This window comes from Artemia franciscana, chromosome 6 (assembly GCF_032884065.1).
Source record: "Artemia franciscana chromosome 6, ASM3288406v1, whole genome shotgun sequence".
Taxonomy (NCBI): domain Eukaryota; kingdom Metazoa; phylum Arthropoda; class Branchiopoda; order Anostraca; family Artemiidae; genus Artemia; species Artemia franciscana.
Window position 1 is genome coordinate 4,326,662 of NC_088868.1, and position 17,629 is coordinate 4,344,290.

A 17,629-nucleotide genomic window follows, 5' to 3' on the forward strand; every position below is an offset into this window, starting at 1 on the left:
AAGATAATCCTTAACTTAAAGGAATTATTTTAAGAAAAATGTTAATGAAGCAGTTGCACTCTTGCGGTCAATCTTAGCAAAAATGTGATTTTGAACTTACTTAGAATAATGAGCACTCTTTGAAGATAGGCCAATTTTTCACTTGGAATCTTTCAGCTTTCCTGAAAGGTACTTTCTTTTAAGGATGTTTTATTACGGGATGGTTTCTTAGGGTAACCAATTAACAATTGGCAAAAAAAAATGACTATTTTATTTTTATATATTTTTTTTTTTATTCAGGACTGGTAGATTTTTATTTTTCTTTTATTAATAATCTAATTTATCTGGTTTTTTGACAACTCGGCCTGACCTTGTTGTTACCTTCTCTTCGGTAGACTCGGTTTTTTTCTTTGGCTTCTTTAGCGATATTAGGTCAAACTTTTTATATTGTTTTTTAAGAAATTTTTGACCTTTAATTTGTGCCTTTTTAGCCTGGGCAGTTGCACTCTGTGGTCTTGTTCCTTCCACATCTTTGGGCTCATTTGTGCCTGATTCACTCTCAGTATCTGAGGAACTAGTTGTAGATTTAGTATCTGGTTCTCTTGAAGTAGAAGTTTGAGATTTAGGTGTGGATCCAGCCTGTCCTTCGTAAATTTCTTCACCTCGTGAAGTGGAGGGTTTATTGATTGACTCGTCCTGTTGATCTCTGGGTTCGGGAGAATTGAACGATTCTTGGGAACTTTGGGAGGATTCAAACGTCTTCTTGGGGTGCCTCCACTGCTTGAAAGCCATGTCTTCCGGGGGGTGAGGAATAGTTTGCATTAAGGTTTCCTTCCCAGATACCCAGTCCTTTGGTTTTGCCTTTGAGACGGTTATATCGTGATATTGTTGTTCATCTGTAGGTGGATTAGTATCAAGTGTACTTTGTCTAGTTTTAATTGGGTAATTAATAAGATCCATAGCCTCCCGCAATGTTTGCCGTTGCGGTTGGTAGACCTTTTCTGACTCTATGTCACCAGGGGTCTGTATAGCCTTATTTAATTCATCTTGTAACGAAAAGGGTCTGTCTATTGGTGTGACAGGGTGTACCAAATCGTCGGGGAAACGTTTTGGTGGAAAAGGTGTCGAAATTCGATCCGGGAAAAATTGCGTTTGTGGAGAAATTGTATAGTCCAATTCTTCTGATTCTTCACTGGAGGAAGAATCGCTTTTCTTCCGTCTCCGCGTAACGGGGGTATTTTTTGGGGGGGTAATCATATTTGTCATGGTTAGAAATTCATTAAATTTTTCTTCGTCACTACTGTTTTCAAAATATCCTTGTTTGAAATTAAAAGGTTTAAGCTCACTTAATCTAGAGCGAGGTGGTTGATTTTCGTCCTCCGAGGTATTTGATGTTGAAGGTTGAGGGGTCCATGTTTCTGTAAATTTTGCCCTCTTTATACGACTAACGTGGGTTTTATAGACTTTTCCTGTTTTTGGTTTTAATAGTTTAAATGTAACATTATTATCATACCTTTTAATTATTCTTAACGGTCCTAGGTACCGGTCCGAAAGTTTCTTGCCGTCTGATTTGTTTTCATTTTTTAAGTAAACGCAATCTCCTACTTGGAAATCGAGTTTACCTTTGACATTAGGAATATTTTTTGCTTCTTGCTTTCTTTTTGATCTTTCTATTTCTTGTTTTACAAGTTTGTAAGTTTTCCTCATTCTATTGATAAATTCTTGTTTATAATCTTGTGAATCATTATAAAATTGTCGTGACTCTATAATTTCATTATAAGGGATTCTAAAATCTCGTCCGAATAATATATAGAATGGGTTATCACGAATGACCTGGGAGTAAGCGGTATTAATTACATTTGTTAAATAAGGTAAGGTTTCATGCCAGTCTCTGCGATTTTCTTTTGTATAAATGCTTAAAATGTTAGAGAATAGCTTGTGTCTGTTCTCTATTTTCCCGTTGGCCTGTGGATGATAGGGGGTCGATACCAATTTATTTATTTGAAGGAAAGACATTAAATCCTTGGTTACTTTCGATACAAAATTAGGGCCATTGTCGCTCAATACTGTATTAGGGATACCGAAATTAAGGAATATTTTGGCAAGAGCTTTCGAAGTCGCATAAGCGCTTTGATTTTTTAATGGTTTAGCAAATGTGAAACCGGAAAAATGATCTATTACTGACAGTACACAGGTGTGTCCTTCATTAGACGTGGGTAATCCTCCGCTAGTACCATATAAATCAAAAGAAACTATATCAAATGGAAACCGGGCCGTAGGCGTTCTTCCTATCGTTGGATTCGGGTAGACTTGAGGATTTTTTCTTAAATTACAGGTTTCACAATTATTAACATAATTCTTTAACTTTGTTAAGGCTGAAGTAACGAAAAAGTATTGTTTTAATCTATGGAATGTCTTATCTAATCCCAAGTGACCACCTACTTCAGAATGAAAAAATTCAAAAGCGGGTTTTTCCAGAATTTGGGGTAAAACTGGTATTATGGAAGTTTGATTTCTTTTCTCGCTATCTGTCATTATCCTACATAGTATTTTTTCGTCGAAATCATAATAATAGTTATCAATTTCTTTTTTAAAAGATTTCATTTCATCAGGTAACTCTTTATCATATAAGAAATATTCTATTAGAGCGGCACAAGTATTATCTTTTTTTTGATACATTTTTATAGACTTCAAGGAAAGTGGGCTGTTTGTCTGTTCCTTCTCAACCGAATTATTCTCAACCGATTTCATTTTTAAACCCTTCTTTCTTGGAACATACTTTGCTTTTATTGTGTTGACTTCTTCGTTTTCATTTTCTACTGGGGTATTATCTGGAAATCTACTTAGATAATCACATGGGGCATTTTGTTTTCCCTTAAGATGTTCAAATTCATAATCTAAGTCTTGGATTTTCAAAATCCATCTCGCGAGTATTCCCGTTGGCTTTTTGAAAGTTTGCAAATATTGCAGGCTTTTGTGGTCCGAACGCAGTTTAAATTTTCTGCCTACCAAATAATGTCTGAACTTGTCCAAATGGTGGATAATCGACAATAATTCAAGCTGTGTAGCAGAATAATTACTTTCTCCAGAAGTCAGGGTGCGAGAAGCGTACGCTATCACTCTTTCTTCCCCATTTATTATTTGGGAGAGGATCGCCCCAATTCCCTTGTTTGAGGCATCCGTTGTAACAACGAATTGTCCTGTTTGGAAGTCAGGTAGCGATAAAATAGGTTCTGAGGTTAGAGCCTTTTTTAAATGATCTAATGCATTCTGAGCTGTATTAGACCACACAATTTTTTGTGGGTTGCCTCTCGTGAGGTCCGTTAAAGGTTTTGCAACTTGTGCGTAATTTCTTATAAATTTTCGGAAATAGCTCATTAATCCTAAGATTCCTCGTAATTGTTTAATTGTTTGGGGGGGCTTTATATTTTTAACGGATTTTATTTTTTCAGGGTCTGGGGAAATTTGTCCTTGCGTTACAACTACTCCTAAAAATTTTAGTTTTGTTTGAAAAAGATTTACTTTTTCTGGTCTACATTTTAAATTGCCTTCTCTAAATTTCCCAAACACTTTTGCTAGGGTCACTAAATGGTCCTCCGCGTCTTTGTCCATAGCTATGACGTCATCAACAAAATGAATTATGTTATTTAGGCCTCTTAGTAAATGAAGGAGGGGTCTACACAATGCACTCGAACTAGTTTTTAGTCCAAATGGTACTCTTAAGTATTCATAAGAACCACATTCTGAGGTTGAAAAAGCTGTTTTAAAAATATCGGCCACTTTTATTTTTACTTGATGATAACCTTGTGTCAAATCTAGGGAAGTAAATATTTTGTTTTTATTTGATATTGAATCTAGAATTTCGTCTATTCTAGGTAGGGGAAATTTGTCACTTACTACCTGTTTATTTAAAGCTCTATAATCTACCACTAATCTAAGATCATTATTCTTTTTCGGAACTAAAATAACGGGGGCAGAGTATGGGCTTATGCTTGGCCTTATGATTTGATTTTTTTCGAGTTCATGTATTTTGTTTATTAGCCATTCCTTATGTTTATAAGGAATTCTGTATGGTTGTTTTGCAACTGGCGGCCCCGTGGTTTGTATTGCGTGTTCATAAAATGGGATAAGTCCTATGTCATCTTCAGATGTCGAAAAGACATCTTTATATTCCCATAATAAGTCGCATAATTTTTGTTTTAATGACACGTCGGTTATGTGACTTAGTTCGAATTTCTCAAGGAATTGAGATCGCGTCAGTGGATATTCTCTGTCAACGTAAACATTAATATTATTCACGTAGTTTTTTTCCAAATTTTTCCAATTATTAATTTCGGATTCCGATACTACCTGTATCTCTACTAAACATGTACCTTTACTTAGGGTAATTAGGTCGTTTTCGTGGGTGTTCGTTACCCTAATGTAACCTTCTCCCTTTTCGTAATTTATAATTTGTTCTTCACACACTAAATATTTCGGGAGATCTTCCCAAGGCGATGCTACCCAAATTTCATTTTTATTATTAACTGGTTCTAACATTTGTGATATTTGGACCCTCTGCATTGATTTAGGGGGAATTTTTGTTTTACGCACTACAAATCCATAATATTTTTCGTTATTTTCTTCTTTTATTGAATTTAGAAGATTCTCCGCTGGTTTTTTTCCTGGAGTTTCTATTTTTTCAAGTTTTTTCCATAAATAACAAATTTCTTGAATTTGTTTGTTTCTATACTCTTTCATGTTACCTATATTTTCCCTTACATTGTTTGCTTGTATGTTATTTATCATTGATATGGTGTCCGTTGGGTAGATAAACTTTGAATTTGCTACATCTAATAATATTTTATTTGATTTTAAAAAATTTGCGCCTATTATCGCTTCGTATGGAAAATTCTTACAAACTATAAATCGAGTAGAGAAATTTCTGTTATCCTTGCGCAAGGCTAGATACACAGTGCCTTTCACATCTAGGTCGTGTCCGGTCACACTTGACAAATTGGGACAGATATTGCTCATTCGTCGTTTAATATAGTTTGGTAATTTATTAAATACGGATGTATTTATCACATTTACGGTTGCTCCTGAACCTATAAGGGCTGAGAAATAAATATTCCCTAGGTTAAAATTTTCAAATACTGGTAACATCTTATTATTATTTGCACTTAAAAATGGTATTATTACTGGGGGGGACCTATAAATTATCTTGCCACCAAATTTTGGTCCTACGAATTTTGGGGGCTTATATCGTTTCCCTGGGATTCCCAGATGTTAGATGTAGAATTTTCATTTGTTCTGTTTTGGGTTCCTTGGTTATTACTTGAGATGGAGCTATTATATGGCTGCCGTCGGCTGATGTAATTTTCTCTTGTATTTCTGTTCCAACTATTACTGGGTTGATTTGTTCTTCCACGATACCCTCCTCGATATTGATATGTATTGCGTTGAAAATTTTGATTTTGGGTGGGATAATTATTTCTTGTTACAAAGGTGTTTCCTCGATTACCTCTTGGGGCGTACCCACTATAGTTTGTCCCCCTGGACAAACGGTTACCCGTTCCCCTAATGTTTGGTCGATTATTATTGTTTGCAAAACAATTTCTTGCGATATGTCCTAATCGGTTACATGTGTAGCACCTTAATGGTTCATTGTTAGTTTGTGCCCTTAATTGATTATTGGGGGCAAAACGTACTTGTCTTGGTGGTGTGGTGGTTCGAATTTGATTTTGAACAGGTTTGGGCGATGATTCTCGAGAGAAAAATCGCGGAGAGGAATCCCTTGATCTTACAGGGGCTGTGCTTTCTACAGCATTTATTGACATTTTTTGATGCTGCAGGATAATCGAATCAATTTCTACGGCTCTTTCTATTTCCTGAACTGCTAGTTCTAGGTTATCAATATTTTTAGCTATCAAAAGGCGGTATAACTTTGGGTTTAGTCCCTGTTTAAATGCATTTAGTATGATTTTTTCATATCATTCCCCTTCTCCTGGACCGTATCGCGCTTCTGTTGCGATTCTAACCTTATGCAAGTACTCACGAACGTTTTGGGTCTGTTCGAAAGTAACTAGGCCATGTTTTAGTTTATTCAATGAACTTGTGTCAATGAATCTTTTCTGGAAGGCCTGTTGCAATAATTCTATTGAGTTAATGGTTGAGGTTGCTTCTGTACCTATCGAGTTTTCGATTTGTTTTAGGAATGTTAGCGCCTGTCCTTTCAGTCTTAAAAGTAACATATTTATTAATACTTTTAGGTCAATTTTTGTCATTTCCACAAATTATCCTAAATGGATGTTGAATTGATCAACGTCCGTATCTCCTTCATATTCTGGTAATGATTTTGCAATTTCTACCGAAGTTGCAATAATTTGCCTCGCTTTTAATATTTCATCTTGTTCCTGGTCCATATTTATTGTAGTCATTTTTTTTTTAAATATGCGGTTTAAAATAATCTCTAAAATTTTTTAATTTTATTACTGTTTTATTTTAATTTCTTAAAGATTTTTATATTTTTTGAGTGGGGTATACCTATATATATAAAAAAATGCAAAAATAGAAATAAAATCGCACTGCACCTAAAAATTCAAAAAAAAAGCGAGATAAAATTGCACTGCACTTAAAAATCAAAAAATAAAATGTAAGTAATCATACTTGTCTATGTTAGTAGGCATTTATTGCGTAGGTACTTTTAGTTCCATTTGCTGCTTTCTTTTCCCGACCGCGCCATATGTTACGGGGTGGTTTTGTTAATTAATGAGCTTGTGTTGTGATTTTATCTTAAGGGGGGTTTGCGTTGAGTTGCTTGGGGCACTTCCAAGTCTTAATAGCTTAATGTGGATATGGGAGCTAAATTATTAATAAAATAAAAAGGCTTCGTATAGAATCCCCGGTAACCTGGGAGACAGAACCATCTCGGTGTTGTTCGAGGTCTCTTGAAACAAATATAGATTCCCTTGGGACCGTACCTGAAAGCTAGAGGAACTGTACCTGATGCCCTAATACATAGACAGAAGATGATTAAATACAATAAGGTTTATTTACTTACAATATACAACTATTGACAAAATAGCTTCAATGACTTATAGCATAAAAAGGCGAACATGAGCAATTGATCTTGACAAATCGAATCCTTTCTTAAGACTAACTATTCGCCCTTGTGTTGGGCTCATATATCCAACGCGCGCACTTGCTGGACAGGCTTGGTGACCTGCGGAAGTTGACCTCCACTACTATTGGTAATATTTAATCATGTGACTAGTCACGCATCCAAAAGCTGTTCTTATGGCAAGGATTTCTCTTTTGGTTTTGAGAAAAACCCATACGTCAGAATAACTGGTTACTTAACTTGTTGAGTAACATTTACTTTATCTAAATGCACGTAATCCAACCGCGTTGGACTATGCAGACTGTTGAAAAACTCAGGGGTCAGAATAACTGGTTACTTGACTTGTTAAGTAACCTTTCACTTATCTAAATGCACGTAGTCTAACTGCGTAGGATTATGCAGACTTGTTAAATTTAGTAACTGTTAAATTCTAAATGATTTTATCCAAACCTTTTTCAAATTGAAATTTACTAAAGGGGTGTGACTGAGAAATTTAGTCCTGAATTTAAGAGTTCCTAGAAGAGTATGGATGAGAGATTTGGTCCTATATTTGAGGATTCCTAAGGGGATGTGAATGAGGGATTTGGTCCTGAATTTTATAGAGGGGGGGGGGGCTGGTCTATATGTTACAATATGAAGCACCACTGGAAAAAAACAAGAAAACATTGGAGCCATATGGCCTTTACTATAGGCAACACTATAGCATTGCCTTTGATATAAATTTTACTGACAACTAAGAAGTGGGGTAAAATTTATTAAAATGCAGGAATCTGGCTAGTGTATATTTTGTGGCTAAAATCAGAACAACTGATTAAACCCTGTTTTGCAAAAAAGGACATATGTTTCTTTTGTTACCTGTTTCTGTCCTGTTATATAAATAAGTGCTCATTCCATATAGAGCAAAGCCCTTGTAATCAACTCACTGAAGTACGGCTTATCAGGATGACCCTGCGCATGGTACAATCCACCAAGAATATCTGAAAACAAGTTTAGCCTGGCGATCAGTAGCCACATGGAATAAGTTCCCAGCAGAGATAATCCCAGAAATTCCTCCCCTCAATGCATTCAAGAGAAGGCACAAGAAATACCTCAGTGCTGGAAAATGAGGTAATTACCAGGACTAGCAGCAAATCATTATCTATGATGGAGCAGTGAAGCCTGTAATGAAAAAAACAATTATATTTTTCATACGTTTTCATTGGAAGAGTAGGCCAGTTCATGGGGGTTCTGTAGACTGTCAACCATTGCTAAAAGATCCTCTAACATTGAGTTGTGTACATGGTTGGGTAACTTCAGGTCTTCCTCCCCAAAAAATCTCTCTTGAGATTTACAAAAATTATAACATGACACAACCAAATTGTTTGTTACATGTATACCTAGTGTCTTTTTTCATAGCCTTTTAAGAAAAAAAGTTTCAATCTCTACCTTCAAAAAATTCCAAGTTAAAAAAAAAATTTCTACCTTAGATGCTAATCTTGCTTTTTTGGCAGCTTGCCTCAAAGGCCTTTTTGTAACTGGTTCAATACTATTATAAATTGATTTGGTAAAATATTTTGTTAGATTATTTTTAATTATATTTGAGTGTAAAGGATTTAGTGACTACTCCCCCAAGTCTCTATTTAAAGAAATGTTATTATTCATTTTGAGAATAATTTCGATTGATTCCTGAACCACTTATTTTATCCACAAGTCATTACTAATGAGCAAAGATTTTTCAAAAAGTATTCTGTGGGAGGGATTATATATATATATATATATATATATATATATATATATATATATATATATATATATATATATATATATATATATATATATATATATATATAAATATTTATATTTCTCATCAGTAATGATTTGGGGATAAAGCAGCTTTCTATTACTAATTGCCATGAAACTAGACCTGGCTCATGTTGCTGTAGTCAAGACATGTTTTGTCGCTTGGACTAACATTCTGAATCTGTTTAGAAGTCAGATCATCAATTTTAGATATTTTCTGAAAAGACTTGCTTCTGCAACATCTCGTTGCAGACAATAGTTGTTGAAAAGAGTTGCTTAGACAATAGCGTCGTAATATTAAGAACGATGTTGCAATGGCTGTGTGAACGCAAGGAAAGGCTATGCCAAGACAGTGACACCAGTGTCACTGCTTTTATTACTATCACTCTCCAGTATTGCCCCTAGACCTCAGAAAAATCAAGAAAATGGATTTGAAAAAGGGTAGGCTAAACTAGTTTGGGCTCTACACTGTTTAGAAGTGAAATGAATGGATATACTTTTTTTTTCAGGTGTGTAATTCAGTATCTGAAAAAAACTATTACCAACGTTTTTTCTTCTTTGAATGAAGTGACAACCCCTAAGATTAACTATGCAGGAAATGTGATGTCCCAAGTAATCACCATGTCTGTTGGAGGTCTGTAAGAGCCTCAGTTTTGGCGAGATACGCCTCTAGATGAAGAGCATCGCCAGTCATGCGGCCTCACGGGTATTTCTTCGTCCTCACTCGATTAACCATACCAACCAAAGCTTGTAAAATACCCTTCACAAGCAACAGCAAACATCAGGCCAAAATGGTCGTTCAATGCTTCATATTATGTAAAGTACCTGTGACTGGAGTAATCTGTCCAGCAATATTCTTTTTACTGCTTCTAGTGCAGACACTTTGGCGGCACTTGAACTCTTCCTGGGCAGAGGTATGGATCTAGGTATGGACCTTTCATAGATGTCAGCGTGAGAAAAGGTTAAAGCATCTTTAACGTTCTTGAACAGCATACAAGAAGTAACCACCACTGAGACAATGCTGTTTTATTGATGAAGCTCACAGCCATACAAACCAAGGAGATGCAACCAATCAGATATGCTTTAATGACAGATAGAAACAAATAAATCATGGAGAATGTAATAAATCTTATTGAATGTAATAGCTCTATTCGGGGGCTTGGTGCTACCTTTAGGGGGCATGACAAAACAGAATTCTCAACAAACAAGGGGAATTTTGTCGAGACGTGCGATCTTCTTGCAGAATACTCTCCTACTCTTTTCAACAAGATGCATAGACGGTATGGTCACTACACATCCCATGAATACTAGAAGGACCTTATTTCAATGATTGGTCCCAGAACTCAGAGCACGCTAGTGCAAGAAGTACAAAGCGCTATTTACTTTGCTGTTCTGGTTGACAAAATTAAGGACACCTTGACAGAAGAGCAGCCAAAGTAAAAGAGAGACCGATTGGATGTTATCACTTGAAGAGCCTGGATGCTGAAAGTATAACAATTTTCATTCACAACTCAGTGACAAGAATTGAATCAATAGGAATTGCTTTGTTGTACAGTTTTACGATGGAATAAATATGATGAGCTTACCATTCTCCAGTGTTCAAGCAAGTTTGAGAGTGAAATCACCACAGGCAATCTACATTTGTTGCCATGCACATACGTCAAATTTAGTCATTGCAAGCTGTGTTGAATCTGTTGGCACTATTAGTTCTTTTTTCTCACTGGTCCAGACTCTATACACATCCATTTCCAACAACTACACTCGGCATTAGTTGTATGTTGAAGCTAAGGAAGCTACTGAAGTGCCAGTTCTGGAGCTGAAAAGAAGTGCTGCCATACGATGGTCTTACTTGTATTGATTAATATCGAAGTTTAGACTCCAATATGAATCTATTTTAGCTGTATTGTTTTCTTTAAGCGAGGGAGCCGACAGCAAAGCCTGGGTAGAGGCACCTGGGCTCCAGAAGAAAATAGGATCTTTCCTTGTTATCTTCCAATTGCACTGCATAGCAGCAATTATGTTAGTGCCAGAGCTGTCTCAGTAGCTCCAGGCCATTGACTTGGTTGTTTCTCAATTGGGCACCCTGATTCAGGGCAAAAGAAGGTAACTTACTGACCTTTATTCAGACCCTTCATTAGTATTACCTTTGAGAAGGCAAAAGAGTTTGTGACATAACTTGAAATTGAAGTACCTGGTGTGTATGAACCCACAACTGGACCCTCGTCTGTTGGTCAGATGGCATTTCTGACGTCTTCAGTCAAAGTAAATGTTCTCTGAGTGATGGAGCAACATTCTGGGTATTTTGATCGAGCTGGTTGAACAAGTTCGTAGGTTAGCCTAGTCTGTCCTGTTTAAAAACTCATTGAAATGTTCTTTCCATTTGTACATTTTTTCTAAATGTCCTCTGATGACAGTTTCATCTGATCTTTCAGATCAGATCAGATTTATTTGTTGATTTGACCAATATTCATCTAATTGTTCCACGGGTTTCATTAATTTTTTTTCCTTTTTCAATTATTTTAGAAATTATCTTTTTTGGATATCCATTACCTATTAGAATATCCTTGAAAAAGCTCCTTCATTATAATTTCATGGATCCAAATATCCAAAAAGGTAAATTATTCTCTGTTTCTTTGTCAATTGTATGTTGAAATTCCCCTCCCAAATTATTTAAATTTTTTAGAAAACCTTCAATTTGTGTTTCCCCATAATTCCAAATACATAATCCATATACCTGCCCCAAAATTTAGACAAAACGAAAACAAGAGAAGAGAGAAACGAAGATAATACGAACCAGTGAAAAACGTAGACAGTGATTCGAATGTTTGGGTCAAGACCTCCGCTTGACTGTCCTTAGTGCACGATAATAAAATAAAACTTACTAATAAAAATCCAAAGGTAATTAAAAAAAATCCTACCTTAAAAAAACACATGAACTAACATATGAAGACCTTGTTACATAAAATATGTAACAGGGAAAGGGTAATTGAACAAAAGTACAAATGGTAACTTGATTTTTCAATTTATACAAAGCATTTTTTGAAGCTAATCGCTTCCCAGGTACGGCACTGTTACATACTCGCTTAGGATGCAAAATATGATTTTGTTGATTTTGTCATGATTAGCCAGTCTGGTCGTTGAAATTTTTTATCCAAAATTTAGGTTTGAAAAAATGTGTTTCTATGGCTTAAGTTTCTACATGCTCTACATAAATATTTGCTTACAATGGAATTCAGATTTGAATTTTAAATTGCTTTAGAAGGTAATTACTTAATTTTTCAATGGATAAATTGAATGCTAATAGATACAACCTTTTTTGTATCTCATTTTATATCTATTTTTACTTTTTTCAAGGCCTAAAATTGAGAACAACTAGATATATCCACCTGGAAAAACATAGTGACATATACATAATAGGCCTACACTTTGTAGTGTTAAAAGCGTTAAAACCATGAATAAAACTTTCATTTCAGGAATAAAACCAGACTTTTTCAAGTTTACGGATTGGAAAATTTAGTAATAGAATACAGCTAACAGAATAAGCTGATAGCTATATTTTGCTGTTTTTGCCGTGAAATTTTATTGTAACCTAAATCCAGAACTACACTTTAAATTTAATTACATCAAAAAGACAGTTTTAGATTTTTTGCACCCGTAAAGAAAATAATAATCAAGTTTGTAAAGCCTTTGACTCCTGAAGGAATCGAGTCTCTTCTGCTGGGGTTTCTGCTGTTGTTAAAAGTCATTATTAGACACCAATCGTAATGTCTTTTGTATTTTAGGACTCTCCTTGTTGTATCCAATTGTATCCAAGTTTCGATGATAGTACTACAATTCTCATAATTTGCATTAATTCCGTTCCAAGATTTTTCGTGGACTTGCCACAAATTCTGAAAATGGCTGATCCCATCACAGTTTCTGAGGATTCTTTCATTAAGAATGGTAAGTTGTACAGTTGCTTCTTTTTGTCAGAATAAAAGAAAACCTACTTTGTTCTACAAAATAATTATTCCTTTTTTTCCTCCTTGCTTATTATGTGGTCCTAGAAAAAAAAGGCTCTTAATCTAACAATTAAGAGCTTAATGGTGATAAAAATGGCTTCTTTGTGACGTAAAACCCATTTAAATTCAATTTATTAGCGTTAATTTTTAACTTTGGTGAGACAATTAATCATCTGGTAGAGAAATTTTCTGTGATTCTTTCTCTGTTAAGGTATGACGAATTAAATATTTTCGCTAAAGCAGGGGTAGTTATGGGTATTCAGATGGGAATATCTAATCATAATACATGTAAGGGATGAATAAAGTTATTTGAATTCAGCTTCTAAACTTTGGGAGACTATATTTTGTATTCTATATATTGGAAACTAATGTAGAAAACCTCGATTAATTGGCATTTTTTTCACTTTTAATTGTCCATTTTTGTGATTGTTTAGCTTTAAAATACAATAATTTTTTTTTTCCATTCTGTTGACCTGAACAAGTTGACCAGAGAGGAAGGGGGAAGCCAGGGGCAGTTTTCATAGCTTATCATTGATAATATTTTGGGGGAGGACGGGTGTCCTCCCATAAGTCTTGGAATTAAATATTTTTATAAGTTGTTTTCTTTTAGGAGAGAGGGGGGTGTTCGGTCTTGCAGGGCCAGGGGTAAGTTGCCATAATTGTTGGAATATAATATCGTTAATAATTTTTTTTTGGGGGGGAAGAGGGTTGGCCATGCAGAGAAGTCCAGGTGTCAGCTCTCTTTAGTTTTGGAATAAAATATCGCTCACAAGTTTTTTAGTGGTGGTGTGGGTTTGGCTTATCTCATCTTTTCAAATATTTTCAAAATCCTCTCAGAAGAACCTAATATTTCCCCTGAACATAACATACAATACTTGCCCCAGGGCTCCGGGTTTTTGTGTTGACCCAGAAGTTTTTTAACCGATGTTTTGACTTATTTTAACAAAATGGCTATCTCAAAAATTTGATTAGATTGATTTGAGGTAAAGAAGCTAGGATGGCTTGTTACCCTTTGGTCCCTTTTGATTCTCAAAAAGAGAAATAAAAATTTCAATTTCCAATAGAATTAGCCCTCGATGAACATATGATCATATGATCATTCCTTCCATAAGAACCTATTTACCCCCGGGTTCTGGGGGGCTCTTTAAACTGAAATTTTTACTATTTCATTTTTAGTCAATTTTGGATATAATAAAAATCCCAAAAATTTTATCGGATGTATTTGGGGAAAAGATGGCCTATTAGGGAAGGAGAGGGGGCTAGTTGCCATAAGGTTAATTTTGACTCTCAAAAAGGGAACTAGAAATTCCAATCTACAGTCGAGTGAGCCCTCTCTGAAGTTTTTACTATCATCCCTTCCATAAAAAACCTAATATGCCTCGGAGGCATAACCTAAACCACCGTTCACCAGGATCTGGGGTGGGGGGGCTTTGTGATCCCGGGAGTTTTTGTCATATGATTTTTGGTCAATTTAGTCCAGCAACACTTATCCAGGAACTTGTAGTTATGAGAATTTTGTTATATATTTCAGGTTTCTGTTTTCTTTTGCTTTATGTTAAGTAGATTTTTAAAAACGATTTTTGAAAAAAACAGTATATACATGTGATTTTATGTATACATATAATTTCTGTATATTTACATTTTTACGCGTGTCTGTTTAGTTAAAAAATTTTTTTAGAAGTTGAAGATGTTTTACCAGTTGACAGCGAGAAGCTCTTTCATTTTCCAAATCATCTTATGTCACCAAAACGTGAAGATGTTCCTTTGTTCAATTTACCTAGCATATCAGGACCATGTAAATTTGAATACGACACCCAGGAATCCAAATGTTCTAACAATGAAGGTACATTGGAAATATTGTTGTTGTTTTTTTTATATATATGTTAGATAATATTTTATTGGACAAAAATAGGACTAAAGGAATTCATATTAAGATGGAACTTTTTTTGTATCTTATTCCAATATGCAGGTGTTTTTGTAGTCTCTCATGATCATTTTTATGGCACTTGGTATTAACCAAGTGACATATAGCAATCGCAAATCTGTCGGTCTGTCGGTCCTGGTTTTACTACTTAAGGCACTTCCAGGTAAGCTAGGACGATGAAATTAGGCAGGCGTATCAGGGACCGGACCAGATTAAATTATAAATAGTCGTTTTCCCGATTTGACCATCTGGGGGGGAGTGGGGAATTCGGAAAAAATAGAAAAATAGAAGTATTTTTAATTTACGAACGGTTGATCCGATCTTAATGAAATTTGATATTTCGAAGGATATCGTGCCTCAGAGCTTTTATTTTAAATCCCGACCAGCTCTGGCGGCATTGGGGGAGGGAGTTGAGAGGGGGAAACCTAAAATCTTGGAAAACACTTATGTGGACGGATCGGGATGAAACTTGGTTCGAAAAATAAGTAAAAGTTCTAGATATATGATTGACATAACTGGAACGGATCCAATCTCTTTGAGGTAGTTGGGGGCGGGGGGGGGGGTTAATTCTGAAAAATTAGAAAAAATGACGTATGTTTAACTTTCGAAGGAGTGATCGGATCTTCATGAAACTTCGTATTTAGAAGAACCTCATAACTCAGATCTCTTATCTTAAATCTCAACCGGATCCAGCGACATTGGGGGGGGCAGTTGGGGGGTGGACCGGAAATCTTAGAAAAAACTTAAAGCGGAGGGATCAGGATGAAACTGGATGGGAAGAATGAAAACCCGTCTAAGATACGGGACTGATATAACCGGAACAGATCTGCTGTCTTTGGTGGAGTTGGTGGAGGGGGGGGGTAATTTTGAAAATTGAGGTATTTTTAACTTACTAAAGGGTGACCAGATCTTAATGAAATTTGATATTTAGAAGGATCTTGTGCTTTAAAATTCTAATTTAAATTCTGACCAGATCCTGTGACATTGGGGGGAGTTGGAGGGGGAAACCGGAATTCTTGGAAAACGTGAAAATTGGGGTATTTTTATCTTACGAACGGGTGATCAGATCTTAATGAAATTTTAAATTTTGAAGGAATTCATGTCTCAGAGCTCTTATTTCAAATCCCGACTAGATCTTTTGACATTGGGGGGAGTTGGAAAACACTTGGAGTAGAGGAATCGGGATGAAGCTTGGTGGATAGAATAAGCAAATGTCCTTGATACGTGATTGACGTAACCGTACTGGATTCGCTCTCTTTGGAGGAGTTTGGGGGAAAGGTTCAGTGATTTTTGCGAGTTTGGTGCTCCTCGACGTGCTAAAACGATGAAAATTGGTAGGCGTGTCAGGGAGCTACACAAATTGAATTGATAAAGTCGTTTTCCCAGATTCGACCATCTGGGGGGCTAAAGGGAGAGGAAAAATTAGAAAAAAATCAGGTGTTTATAACTTATGATTGGGTGATCGGATCTTAATGAATTTTGATATTTAGAAGTACATCGTGAGTCAGGGCTGTTATTTTAAATCCTGACCGGCATTAAGCCTCTGATTTTCCTTTTGAATCAATTTATTGATTCTTAGAATTTTGTTAGAGCTCATACCATATGAGCTCTTGGCTCTTAGCTATTCTTGCCTCGTCACAAGTGCCATATGAGCTCTTAGCTCTTGTTAAATTTTTACTTGAAAGTGGTTTGGTAGGTTTCAATATTAAACAGTTCGTTGTAACGAACTGTAGGTAAGGAGTTACGTAGCTCAATAGTAACCGAAACTCTAACGACAGAATTTTGATACCAATAGGTACATCAAAATAAATGCAAGAAAATTTTCCGTATTTTTGAAAAATGGGTGAAACACCCCCTAATTGTTATAGAATCTTAATGAAAATCGCACCATTAGAGTTAGCGTATCAGAGAACTCAATGTTGAGGTTTGAAGTTTCTATCTGCAAAAATGTGGAATTTATATTTTTTGGCAGAAGAAAGGTTATGGATGCTTGTTTATTTGTTGTTTTTTTTTTCTTCTTCCAGGTGTCCTTCCAGGTTTGACCCAGTTGTCCTAGAATATCGTGAAAGGCTTATTTAAACGGAAATAAAACGTTCTAGTGCCCTTTTTAAGTAACCAAATAGATTGGAGGGTAATAAGGCCCCCTCCCTACCCTTTTTCCCCCAAAAATTGTCCGATAAAATTTGTAGATGGCCATTTTATTCATCTAGTTGAAAGATCTAGTAAATATGCCTTTGGATGTAACATAAAACAGCCTCATTTGAAAGGTGTTCAAGCTATAAGAATTGCCCATTGTTTACCCATAGTATTTATTATTGGTAGGCATACATACATTTTAGGATGAAAAGACAAATTTCCTGCTGTTTTTTTATTCACAAGGAAATTTTCAGTGGGAGGCAAGTTTCCACGGGTTGAACTTGTTAAAGAAAATTAAATTCTGGGGGAATTCCTTAGAATATCTATATAATTTTTTCATTTCTTGCTTTCTCATTTCCGTCTCAATTTTACGCGTGGAGTTGTTAAGGGTAATGACCTGGGTAAATTTTCACCAGGATTGAATTGTCTAGAGAATATATCCACTGGGAGGGTATTTCTCCTTGGAGGTGGGATCAAATTTCCTGGGATTATTTAAAAAACGACCAGAAATTAAATTTAAAAAAACAGGTTTTTTATTCAACCGGAAGTAAAGAGGAAAATTAAAACTTAAAACGAGCAGAAGCTATTAAGTATATATTAAATACTAAGAATATAGGAAGGGGCCTGCCTTCTCCTCAACATCTTGCTCTTTGTAATGTACGCTAAAGTTTAAATTTGTCCCAATTCTTTAAGAATGACTTCTGAGAC

General features: G+C 35.5%; 2 protein-coding genes across 5 annotated transcripts in view; both read left to right on the plus strand.

The window, feature by feature from the left end:
* The window catches only part of LOC136027933 (E3 ubiquitin-protein ligase DTX4-like), a 161,156-nt gene that overhangs the window by 42,350 nt on the left and 101,177 nt on the right, over positions 1-17,629 (plus strand). The gene's annotated exons all lie outside the window — the stretch shown is intronic.
* Positions 1-17,629, plus strand: part of LOC136027932 (zinc finger protein 235-like) — a 56,844-nt gene that overhangs the window by 17,113 nt on the left and 22,102 nt on the right. The window contains exons 1-3 of one of the 4 annotated variants that reach the window (XM_065705389.1): positions 7,983-8,188; positions 12,643-12,802; positions 14,540-14,704. In XM_065705389.1, the coding sequence (XP_065561461.1) occupies positions 8,141-8,188; positions 12,643-12,802; positions 14,540-14,704 (373 nt within the window). In that variant the 5' untranslated portion in view covers positions 7,983-8,140. Of the gene's footprint in view, positions 1-7,982; positions 8,189-12,642; positions 12,803-14,539; positions 14,705-17,629 lie in introns of those variants that run through there. The other 3 variants (XM_065705385.1, XM_065705388.1, XM_065705386.1) reach the window with 3 other exon arrangements.